This window comes from Urocampus carinirostris, chromosome 3 (genome assembly GCF_059441175.1).
Source record: "Urocampus carinirostris isolate Australia breed hairy pipefish chromosome 3, RoL_Ucar_1.0, whole genome shotgun sequence".
NCBI classification, from domain to species: domain Eukaryota; kingdom Metazoa; phylum Chordata; class Actinopteri; order Syngnathiformes; family Syngnathidae; genus Urocampus; species Urocampus carinirostris.
In genome coordinates, this window is record NC_142351.1 from 61986786 (window position 1) to 61999629 (window position 12844).

Here is a 12844-nt window from a genome sequence, read left to right on the forward strand (position 1 = left end):
TAGGGCTCTCGTGTCTTGCCCAATGACATTAAACTTGGAATTGAACTGTGAACTCTTTGGTGCCAAAACAACTTAGTTACTGCCGCCTCGAAAATAATTTATTGACAACTAAACCAAGGGCGTCGACATAGGAGGGCAGTTTTTACGCTCTGCCCACCCAGAGAAAAGTGGATGTCCTCCATGCATTTGATATGACCCCCCTGAGACTTATGTCCGGTGACCCCACTGACGTAAACTAATGAACATGATACAAAAATAAAATTTACAATGTATTTCATGTCCTTCAAAGTCTGATTCATCATCAGATACACCAAATAGGTATTTCCCTTGTCGTGCATTTTTGCATTTATTTATATCTTTGAGGACAACTTTCTGTTTTCTCTATTCCCCAACATGAGTCTCTGGTACAGTGAATAAAAAATAGTGTGACAATGCAATGAAATTGAATGTCTTTGAGTAAGTCATCTATGTCACTGGTGGTTTAGTGGTCAAGAATCATTGCTCTCGCCACACGACTCTGGTTGGATTCCCTTAGATATTGCACAGATATAGTGAAACCTTCTGTAAAATGTGCACCCAAACATTTGAGTTATTTTTAAGGTAAGAAACAAAAATAGGGTGACATACACAAATAAATACAGCAAATTTCATGATCCCATTAATAAAATGGAATATGAGATTTTAGTAATTGATTTAGTTAGAGAAAAGCGTAACAGATAGTGTACAGAAAAATTACAAGGAAGTTTAGAAAAGCCTTCTGGCATACGGCATCACTATGTGGTATCCTGGGAGCAGGAAAGGACAGGAAAACCATACAGAAAGTAATCAACACATCCCAAAAGATCACTGGCTGCTCCCTACCCAGTAAAGAATACATTGCTGGCTTGCAATACCATAGCAGAGCCATTAACATTATAAAGGACAATCTCCACCACCTTTTAGACTTGTTACCCTGTGGTAGGCACTACAGGTCATTAATGCTGGTCTACTAGAAGAGGTCTGCAGGTTCAAGAGCGTTCTCTATTTAGACCCACTATTGTGGTTCTGGATTTGCGTACCATCCCTCCCCACTGATCGCTGCTTGGCTCTTTGGCTAGGACCTTGACTCAGCTTCTTGGCTGAGAGCAAGTGTCTCGGCCCCTTGGCTTTGTAGCGTATTATGATTTGACCGATAACGGATAGTGGATAATTGATAAAGAATATAGAACAATAAACCTTACAAAATACCCAGTACTGTGGAATGATCTGCCCTCTGAGATTCGGTCTGCAACCTCAGTGGAACTGTTAAAATCTAGGTTTCCAACACACGTCTATTCTATAGCATATGAATAACCTATATTTTATGTTGACAGTGGTTGTGTATTGTTTATTGATGGAAAATAACTATTTGGTGTGTCCATTACAGCCGAGACATACTGGAAGGAATAACCTCATATGCTGTCCCTTTCTCAAAGTGTCTTGATTTCCTCTTGCTGAGGTTTTTAAGTTTTCCCTTGCCCTGATGTAGGTTTTACATTAGGAGATGGTGTAATAATAGTCTGTGGTCTGTGCAACCCTTTGAGACTTATTTTGATTAAGGGCTATACAAATAAACATGAATTGAGTTGAAAAACAGGCAGCTTCTTCCCTAGGGCCAACATCATCCTAAACAAAAGCACATAACTGTGAAAACATATGTAGATACACGTTTTCCTCTTTTTGTTGCTGCTGAATGAAACTGTTGCACTGTTCAATATCATTGCATTATTACAACTACATTGCAATTGTTTTGATGGTCATTATTCTTTTATCCTTTTTCTCTTCAAAGTCTTTATTACACGTTTTACCCTGGAGTATCATGTCTAATCTGGTTCCATGCAATGTTTCATAATGTTGATATCAATGGCAATAAAGACAATTCTATTACTAGGATCTTTAGAATTTAAAGACATCAAAACTACTCCAACAAAGGCTTGACATCAAATCCCTGATACATAAAGCTGAAACACTATAGAGATCTAAATGAACAGAACATGAATGACTCAGGATATGTTGGGACACGAGCTAGCTCTAACTGACCGACATATAAAATTAAGAAGACGCATGAAAAATACTGTTTGAATAACGACAATAACAATAACAACCAGCTCTAACAACACATAACTTGAAAAAAACAACAACACAAGAGTCACTCCAAAAGGTGGACCGCACAGCGTAATAATATTGGAAAACCTACTAGCAAACAATTCTCACACATGGAACTGCATAATATCCAAACCTACACAAAATCTAACTGAACTAAACATCAAAGGAAGATGACGCAGAAACCCTTATTCACAAATGGATAGAATCCAACATAATGTTTGAACACTAACGTGATCTAAATGATCAAATCCTGATATAAAAAAAAGACTTTTAGAACTAAGAACAAACTATTATTGGGCAAAATGGAAATATGTTGGAATACCAATTACTTCCAACGGAAGAAAAGGTTGTCATCCGATTGACGGATCAGAAAAAAGAAAAAAAAAAAGGCTTAGGCTTTCCACGTGACAAGGATAAGTGCTCATAAATCAAATGAATGAAACAGCAAGATTCCCCAAACAGAAGATCCATCTTTAATAATAGCACCGCTGTCGTCACATTGAGCTGAGCCGTCGCTCTACCTCTATCGCTCTTCCCATCACGCCACAAACTGCTCTCATCTGGATTCAGCTGCCTCTCACTTTGCGTCCGCCAGTGAGAAGCTAACGGCAGTACGTTCACAAATACGTTCACAAAGACATGTTTGAGCTACTGCGCTCGTATGCTGCAGAAATGGAGAGCGAGCTGCGGAAAAGCCCAATAGAGGTCAGGGGAGGGTTGGCTGAGCGATGACAGCGTATGAAAACAAAACGACTTGACAGGCCGGCACGATGAAAAGATTATTTCTGGAGACTCGAGCCACTTTTTACAACGTCGGGGAATCCGAGGCGGTGTCAATTTTTCAGGTTAAGAAAGAGTATCAGCCATCTGTTTTTGTGGCAATAATGTATATCTATATCCAATCCCACCATTGTGGGGAAAAACTTGAAAGTGACAGTGTGTATAATGTAGTGACTCTCAATGGTGGGAAAATACTTCATTCTTTTAAAGGTTTATTGTGCAATATTTGACCACTGGATGGCATTGTAGTGTCTAATGCAGAGGAAATCCAGTGCCAAATGAGCACAGCGCAGCAGCAAGATGCCAGACAAACATAGCAGCGAATAGTAGGGATGAATTGCCCTAAGGAAAAGAAGTACATATTTCTCTACCTATGACAATTAATACAAAAAACATTGGTATAGTTTGTTTAATGTATTTTTGCCAATTTTTCAAATATTTTTTTTTTACTGAATGAATGTTTTTGTACCAACAGGTGGCACTAAATTTGTTACATTCTCCCTTTAAATAAAACATTTTTGATGCAAATAATAAGCAAACATATATATACTAACCACAAACAGGATTAAAAATGTGAATTGATGTGACATCATTTGATAGAGCTTACATGATTGGCTGCCATCTTATGACTACAGAAGCCCCAATGAGAAATTTCCATCAGTAGCTTGTCCCAGTGGTGCTTTCAGTACTTTGCGGACATTTACCACCCTTACCCCCAAATGTGATGGTGGCCGAGTTCCATTTTCAGGCATCAGGCGCTTTTTTTCATTCTTTAGCCACTTGGCTGAAGGCTATGGCTCGTTGCTCAAGTCATGGTTAGCTTCTCCTGTTAGGTCCTTCTGTGTCACTCATCATCCAGCTGGTATTGCAAGTAAACGTAACTTAATTTTAAGATTCAGGCATCTTTCACATTTCTGCAGCGTTTCCTTATCTAGCCACTCATGTTAGCCATTTGGCTGCAGGTTATGGCTCACTGCTAGCTTCTGTAGTCACTGTTAGCTGCTCCTGCTTCATCTTTCAGTGTTACTCGCTATCCACAGCTGGTGGTCATTGAAGAAGAAGAATTTAATTTTATTGTCATTCTTTGTAACCATGCACACAGAACGAAATGTCGATATACAGTTAGACTGTAGCGAGTCGATGCAGCCGCAGCCTAACAGGTTGCCGCCATTTTAGACCCAACTGCTGTGTTGGGAGTCATTAGGTGACCAAACCCCCCAATTCCAACCCCTTAATGCAGAGCGACAAGCAGGGAGGCAATGAGTACCAATGTTGTAAGTCTTAGGTATGACTCGGCCGAGGCTTGAACCAGCGACCTCCCAGTCTTGGAACAGGCGCCCAACCATCTAGGCTACCGAGCTGGTAGTTGCTCAGACATCTGGTGTTTTTGTTTTTCTCTTTCCGTCTTTAGCCACTCATTCAGCTGCAGGCTATAGCTGGCCACTACTGTTATTCCTAGCTGCTCCTCCTTGGTCCATCGGTGTCGCTTTGCCTTCCACAGCTGATCATTCAAGCAATTGTCACTGAGTACTGTGAATAAGGCATTTTTTTTATTTTTCCCATTTTTTTCCTCTCTAACTATTCACGTTGCTCAGTTCCATTACTTCGGGTCCTGTCGCTTGACAAATTCTGCATTGCTCTTCCAATCTACTGGCCTTATTAGTAGTTTCCCATGCAGCCACTAAAATTCACCAGCTCCGAACAACTCCAGCTATTGGATCTTTTTAGCTGCTCTGTCATGTCCAGTATGGTCGCCGTGGCGACCGGCTGGCCCCGCCCCCTGGGCACCGGCTGTAGCAGATCGTCTAATTTGCGTGTGTGCTTCTTAAGGGCGGGTTGTGGGTATTGCCGGTTGCTGCTTCATTGCGTTTTCTGTTTTGCATTAATCTGTTCTGTTCGACTTGAGGAAACCTGTGTTTGCCCGTTCTGAGTAAAAGCCTGTATTGTGAGTATTCCTAGTCTGAGTTCCTGTTTGCCTGTAAGCCTGTTTTTGTTTTGTTTTCTCCCTGAGTGTTGGACAACTTTTATTTTGCTAAATAAAAGTAACTGGTCGTTACGCGATTGAGTTCATCCTTCCTGCCTCCTGCCTCCGATCTGGTCCGGTCTCGTGACATGCTCAGGTTGTATGTGGCTCACTTAGTCTTTTGATGTTGCTGGCGGGGATATATGAAGGCTTTCTCGATCTATCAGTTACTGAAATGTATTCTTGAAATTCTAAAAGTGGGCTTTAGAATTTGGCCAAGCAGTAGTATTTTCGCCTCCATACTCAGCTACAGCAACCTCTAGGAGTGAATCGGTACACACTGTCACTTTAAAGCCCTGTATTTGAAGCAAACCTTATATTCAGTTAAGTATTAAGCCAGAGTTAATGGAACTCATGAGAACTGTTATTTCTGTTTTCTTCCCCAGGTGAAATGGCCCTCCCCCAGTTGGAGGTTGGGGAAATATGGGAAAGCGATGGAGGGGGGTCGGCTCACCTGCTGGTGTCTGGGCCCATGGGGGGCCCGGATTGCGGCGAGGGGAGGGGGGCCGGCCCGCCGCCGATCCAAAACGGAAGTGTCGCAGATGTGGTCCAATTGGTGGAGAGACAAACGTGGACCAGACAGATGGACTTCATCATGTCCTGTGTGGGCTTCGCGGTGGGATTGGGAAACGTCTGGCGCTTTCCTTACCTTTGCTACAAGAATGGGGGAGGTAACATCATGAATTTCTCATTTTGCTCAATATTATTATCATAACATTTTGAATTTGTTTTTGTTTAAAAAAAAACTCATTAAAATAAACAAAATTAATCAGGTATGACAGATAATTGTTCCCATTTAAAAGAATAATTCAAATGAGAAAAATAGTATAAAACCCATCCATCCATCCATTTTCTGCACCGCTTATCCTCAGTAGGGTCGCGGGGGTGCTGGAGCCCATTCCAGCTATCTTTGGGCAGTGGGCAGGGCACACCCTGAACTGGTTGCCAGCCACTCGCAGGACACACAGAGACAGACAACTCACTCGGTCATTCACAACAATGGACAATTTGTATTGGCCAATTAGCCTGACATGCATTTCTTTGGAATGTGGCAGGAAACCAGCTTGTCCAGAGGAAACCCACGCAAGCATGGGGAGAACATGCAAACTCCACACAGGAGGTTCGATCTCATGACCTCAGAACTGCGCCTCACACGCGCTAACCACTGCCGCACCGTGCTGCCAGTATAAAACCAATATTTAAAAGTTTCTTATATTTAAAAAATATTACATATTATTTAATATTCGTAATAATGTTTTCAATTTTATCTACCGTATTTTCCGCACTATAAGGCGCACCTAAAAGCCTTTATTTTTTTCAAAAGCTGACCATGCGCCTTATAATACAGTGCGCCTTATTTATGGATCAACATTAAGTTGCAAAGTCTTGCAACTAAGGCAAGCAGCCGCCGACTAGATTTTCCCCCGAACGCCAAGTAGTCCGCGATGTATGCTGGGATTTATTTACCGGCGTTTCATTGGCTAACCAATGTGTCAATCATCATTTGAATCGATCACTATTGGCTAAAGTTATTCGGAGGGCAAGGGGCGGATCCTTTTTATCATTTACAGGCTGGCATAGGCTTGAATGGCAAAACAAAGCCTGCAATTGGCCAAAAAAGATGTGTCAATCATCAGTTGAATCGATAACTATTGGCTAAAGTTATTCGGAGGTCAAGAGACGGATCCTTTTTATCATTTACAGGCTGGCATAGGCTTAAACGGCAAAACAAAGCCTGCAATTGGCCGAAAAAGATGTGTCAATCATCAGTTGAATCGATCACTATTTGCTAAAGGTATTCGGAGGTCAAGGGGCGGATCCTTTTTATCATTTACAGGCTGGCATAGGCTTAAACGGCAAAACAAAGCCTGCAATTGGCTGAAAAAGATGAATGTGTATAGCACGTGGTTGACGGCATACAGAAAGAATTTTTTACTGTTCTGTATTTGTAAATATTTTATTCTCCTGGATTTACTACACTCACGGATATAAGAGGACCATGATTGCACATTATTATGAACACAACGACTTCGGTGAGCTACTCCGGCTATATATTATCCCTGTATCTTGTTTCAGACTGAACTCGATATTTCTGTGATAAGCTGTGCAGATAATGGATGGAATGGAGTGTCTATTTTTAAATTAAACTCAATTCCAAGTGTTTATTGTCATATGCACAATAAAGTTGCGAGCGAAAAAGAAAATAGAAACTAAGGAATGGTTGGCATTTCTTGAATCCCAAGACTTTAACCTTCCGAATGATCGAACGATGCATTTAAGTGACATCGTACGGACACCGCATCCGCACGTGTTCTCGACACGTATTTGCGTCTTTGCAAGCTTTCGGAATGTTAAGGGGGTAATAAATTTGACTGAACTATCTGACTGTTTTGTCGACGTTCCCATTGTAGCGCCTTATAATCCGGTGCGTCTTATGTATGTCAAAAATAGGACCAAAAACCATTTTTTCGGGGTGCGCCCTATAACCCGGTGCGCCTTATAGTGCGGAAAATACGGTAATTGCTTTTTCTTGAAACAATTCTTGGAATCAAGTAAAACTATGTTATATTTTTACTCTCACAACTTATTACTAGGTAAAATTCTCAAACTGATGTAAAATACAAAATAAAAATTATATCAATATGTTTAATATTTATAACTTTTCTCTTGTTACGAATTCTCGAAATTCTGAAAAATATGATATTATAACATTAAATACATATTTTAAATTCTCTTGTATTTTTACCTTCTTTAATTATTACTAACAAGAATTCTAAAAATTGGGTGAAATTCCCAAAAATAATGATAAAACAATATTTTACTTTTACTTTCTTTGCTTATAACAGAAAACAATTCCCAAAGTTAAGTATCATTTTTAAATGTAAATGGTGTGTATTTATATAGCGTGATTCAAGTCGCTGAAGACCTCCCAATGAGCTTTACAATGTGCTTCCCACTTACCCATTCAAACGCACACACTCACACCCCTATAGCTGCGTCAGCCAAAAATAATAATCACAATAATTACATCAGTCTTTTAAATACTCTTATATTTTTACCTCAATTGATTATTACTAAGATGTTTTTTTAATTCAGTAAAAATTAAAAAATAAATCAATATTTTTAACACACTTTTATAGTACTGTCATTGCAGTTAGTTACTAAAAATAGTCAAACACAATTTGAAAATAATATACATATTTTTTTTACTCTTTTGCTGGCTTATACTTATTACACTATTATTACATCTCAGGCCAGTCTCTAAGCACTACGTTGAAAATATATATTTTTCTGCACTTTATAAGTCTTTATCTTTTTTTTGCTTTGTAATCTTTATTACATGTTTACCCGAGTGCCATGTCCAGTCTCATTGCATACAAAGTTTTACAACGTCTGTATCAATGACAATTCAATTAATATATTTTTACCTTTGCTTATCATTGCAAATAATTCAGATGTGTAATTGAAAACAATTAAGGCCTCAGGGTGTCATATTTTAGCACTAGATGGCACTGTATTGTCTAATGCAATGCGAACGAAAACCAGTGCCACAGAGCGCAATTGGTGACCTTGTGTAGATTCCGCTATGTAAAAGAAATACACATTTCTCAACCTACGATTTTTTTAATACAAAAAGTAATATTGGTATGATAGTTCAGGTATTTTTATATTCAAATTAATGTTTTTTTTTTTGAATGAAAGTTTTTGGTATCACTTGAGGCACAAAATATTACACACTGTCCCTTTAATTAATTTTATTATGCTATATTATATTTGTTTTTAAAAAGTAATGAAATGATCACGACATAATATTTTTTACCACTATTATCCTGTTTTAAATGACAAAATTTGAACCCTTCCGGTGATCAATTGACAAAGTAACTGACAGACTAAATAAATATTACAACGATCATTTAAAATGTAGGTCAAACAACTATAATTGATTTTTAGAGCTCAAGGTCATTGTGATCTTTTGTTTGACACAGTCATATAACACAAGTATAACCCGGGGATTATTAATGATCCATTTTACGATCTGTCCAGATAAAAACAGCGTCCGTCACATAAGGTGACGCCAAAGTCATCTGACAAATGACGATCGCCTAAAACCAAAAACTCCGCCTCCGCCATCCTGAATTTTATTATAGCTTAACAGATGTACACGTTATCACCCTCACCGTGTCCTTTCCGTATTCGTGTCTAATAGTAACCCGCTCGGTTTATAACCATTTTTCTTATCGTTGCCCCGCCCAACTTTCCATCTTTTTACAATGCTGTTTGTTGCGTCTCGTGACCAACAGTTCCGATACCTGCCCCGTGTTATCGGATAACAATGGGCCCACTTTGCACAGTCTGCCCGCCCTTCTCCCTGTGTTTCCCCCGCAGATTTATAAAGGTACTCTCCTGATAAGGATTGCCAATAACAAATAACGTGTGCTCTGGTTCTCACTCTCGTCAACAATTTCGGTACGCGTCCTTGACTGGCCGGGAGTTTCCGATAGACTCCCACTCGACCACAAAACAGACATGGGGTACTCATGCTATTTTCATGTGTCATCCGTTCAAAGTGGAAGAGCCATCGAAACCTATGCTAATTTGCCAACCCCCAGTTCACCTGATAAAAACGATAAAATAACAAAATAGAATATAGTGGGTAGTGCTTATGTGTAATATACGTTCATGTGATGAAATAACATTCGAAATAATTTTACATGTAAATGAAAAATGAAATGTTATTTAGTTTAGGTGTGACGGTGGATGCAAAGGGAGGGTTGGGAAGCCCGCGGCTTATAACGAAAACGGATTTTTAAACATCTTGGAGGTACTTTCATGCTCTTAAAATACTTTATTGGTTTAATTACTTCCTTATGATTTCGTTTTTGGGACATCCTCACATGCAGTGCCCCTCTACATCAGGGGTCTTAAACTCAATTTACATGAGGGTCAGCCGGAGCTGGGTTTTCTGCCCCAAAAATCTGCTAAAAATACGTCACTGTTTTTGAATATCATTTCATAAAATTCCTTACATTAAATACAATCCGTAAAATTAAAAACATCAAAAATTTATATGAAAATAAATAAATCGGGAATACATTATTCCAACCATTCAATCAAATTATCAAATCATCAAAGTCCATCCAATTAACAATAAATTACAAGTCTGTGCAGTCAGAGTTTGCTTGGGTGAACGTATTCAAAAAATATATATTTGTGAAGCTGAAGTCATATACACGGCACATACTGTACAGTAAGAAAAAAAACCTTCCTAAGCCTTTCACGGGCGTATCGAGGCTGAATCATGGCCAGAAATTTCTGCCCGTGAAGCAGACGCTGTTGGACGCTTTGAGATCGCGATACAGACGAGATACAGCTGTGCTTTACACGCGGCAAGAAATTCACACGCGGTTGGCCGCGCGGAAAAATTTTGCGCTGCTCCAAACTTTAGACCACGTGTAACCGCGGGCGGCACACGCGGTACAGACGCGGAACGACGTGCTACAGCCGCGGCCAGGGCGTGGTTACACGCGGGTAGGACGCGAAATTTTAGCGGGTAATCGCGGGTGGAGCACGGTCATAGCACATTTGTTCTGCGCCTGTATCGCGGTGTTATCACGTGAATTAGCGTGTGTAATGCGTGTGACGGTCAAACGCCTTTCTCCGCGTGTATACAGCGCGATTTGCCGAGCACACGTAAGTTGTGCTCGAGACGTCAAGGGGTGAACATGGATTCCCGTCACCGTAGTGACCTCGTCTTAATCCATTTTTATTTCTTGACATTTTTTTAATAATAAAATAAAAATGAAAAACTATTACAATAATAACATATTGGCTTCTTCTTCGGTGCCATAGCTTGAAATCTTGATCTTCACGGGACTTCGTCTTGAGCGGTTATGATTTCTACAGCCCGGCTCGGCAGCTTCTATACCCGTGGTCGATACGCGGAAAGGAGGTGGAACTGACGCGATGAGGAAGCGGAACAGTCGCCGGCGTCTGTTTTGCGGGCATACCACGGATGAACAGCGGGTTGGCCAATTTTGCGCATTTTCTACCGCGGGCAAAAAAAAAATTGCAAGATTTTACCCGCGATACAGACGCAAAAGGCTGTCTGACCGGGCCCTAACCCTGAGGCGGTTGTTTGGGTCATTGGTCAAATCTATATAAAACAAACAAGGTCTGACAAAACAATTGGCTTAGCAGAGACAGACGCATACTTGCGTGGAGGGGATTTTATAATGTTTACAATGTAGCCTGGGCAGCACGGCGGAGCAGTGGTTAGCGCATGTGCGGCACAGTTCATGTCTTGGGAACCTCCTGCGTGGATTCAAATCCAGCTCCAGACTTCCTGTGCGGAGTTTGTATGTTCTCCCCGTGCTTGCGTGGGTTTCCTCCGGGCACTCCGGTTTCCTCCCACATTCCAAAAATAAAACAAAACATGCATTTCAGGTGAATTGGCTGGTCCCAATTTTCCCTAGTTGTGAATGAGCGAGTGAGTTGTCTGTCCCCGTGTGCTCTGCAGTTGGCTGGCAACCAGTTCAGGGTGTCCCCTGCCCACTGCCCGATGATTGCTGGGATGGGCTCCGGCACCCCCGCGACCCTACTGAGGATAAGCGGTGTAGCTAATGAGATGAGATGAGACAATGTAGCCTAATTTAGAGGGTAAGAGTAACGTTTCTTCTTCACAAAACTACTAAAGTAAAAGTAGAGTATCTTTATTTTAAATTATTCCTAAAAGTACAAAATGTCCCAAAACGAAAACCTCACTGCTCCTCCTGAATCCAAAATTTAACTTCCAGACGAACCCTCCTCTCCAATACCCCTGAATAGACCTTACCGGGGAGGCTGACAATTATAATTCCCAATTTCTAGACCTACGACGCACGTTTCTATATTAGTTCATGTATTTTTGCTTATTATTCAAATATATATATAGTTTTATGAATTACTTTTGTCACCACTAGGAGGCGCTAAATAACACACAATATCCCATTAATTAAACTAAAAAAAGAATCAATAATGCACTGAGAACGCGTTGGTCGAACCGCAAAATGGCGAGGGAGTATTGAATTTGATTTGTGACAGTCCGACTCTGATCCCATAATTGACTTAAGCCTATTAAGGAGACAGTTAGGTGATGTTGGCGCATCCCCGCCAAAATAAAACCTTTTTACTGAACTCACTCCATCTCATCCCGTGCTCTTGTCTTGTCTCTCGCTCTATCCGCCCCCCTCCCCTTCTCCTGTATTTGAGTCACGCTCGCCAAGGTTGCCTTATAAGGCAATAGCCCTCCGCCACTGCTGCAAAAAAACAAAAGCCAACAAAGTACCGATCGGCAATCGATAACCGGGCCGACATTCGGCCTTCTCACTTCTTTCTCTTGGTACTTTTAGTCAAACGGCCCCCCTCCCTCATTTTTCAGCCTTCCTCCTCTGCCATCCATCCATCTTTTCCTTCCTAGACTGTGAGCCGGGCTGGGGGATGCGTCACAGGCAGACGTCTCATGAAGTTGGATTTGAAATGCCTCTCGCTCCTCGTTTTTGTAAAGCTCCCACGTACTATATCTGATTTACTATCTTCCAAATTGTTGCAAGATTTTTACACTGGCATTATTTGTTTTATTCAATAATCTTACAGTTAAACTTACAATATTTCCTTTTTGTAATTATTGATTCAAACAATAAGCAAAACAATAGCACAATCTCATAAAAAGGAATTCAAGGTCTATTAATTTGGAAATATGACATGTCTGGCTGCCATCTTACTAATACAGAAGCCCAAATGAACATTCACCTGATGGTGCTTTTTGCACTTAACGGCCACTTAACGCACACAGATGAGCCTGAGCTTCGTCATTTAGGCATCTTCCACTATTTTCCCACTGTTTCCTTCTGTAGCCACTATTGTTAGCCCCTTGGATGC

At 40.6% G+C, this 12844-nt stretch overlaps 1 protein-coding gene and 1 long non-coding RNA gene across 3 annotated transcripts in view; one reads left to right on the plus strand and one right to left on the minus strand.

The window, feature by feature from the left end:
* The window catches only part of LOC148370369 (sodium- and chloride-dependent creatine transporter 1-like), a 45633-nt gene that overhangs the window by 745 nt on the left and 32044 nt on the right, over window positions 1-12844 (plus strand). Inside the window, exon 2 of one of the 2 annotated variants that reach the window (XM_088332863.1) lies at window positions 5314-5598. The exons of the other annotated variant lie outside the window; for it this stretch is intronic. Within the exon in view, the coding sequence (XP_088188989.1) occupies window positions 5314-5598 (285 nt within the window). The remainder of the gene's footprint in view (window positions 1-5313; window positions 5599-12844) is intronic. 2 annotated transcript variants of the gene reach the window in all.
* Window positions 5306-12844, minus strand: part of LOC148370370 (uncharacterized) — a 53831-nt gene continuing 46292 nt past the window's right edge. The window contains exon 7 of the long non-coding RNA XR_015850116.1: window positions 5306-5581. This is a non-coding gene — a long non-coding RNA (uncharacterized LOC148370370). The remainder of the gene's footprint in view (window positions 5582-12844) is intronic.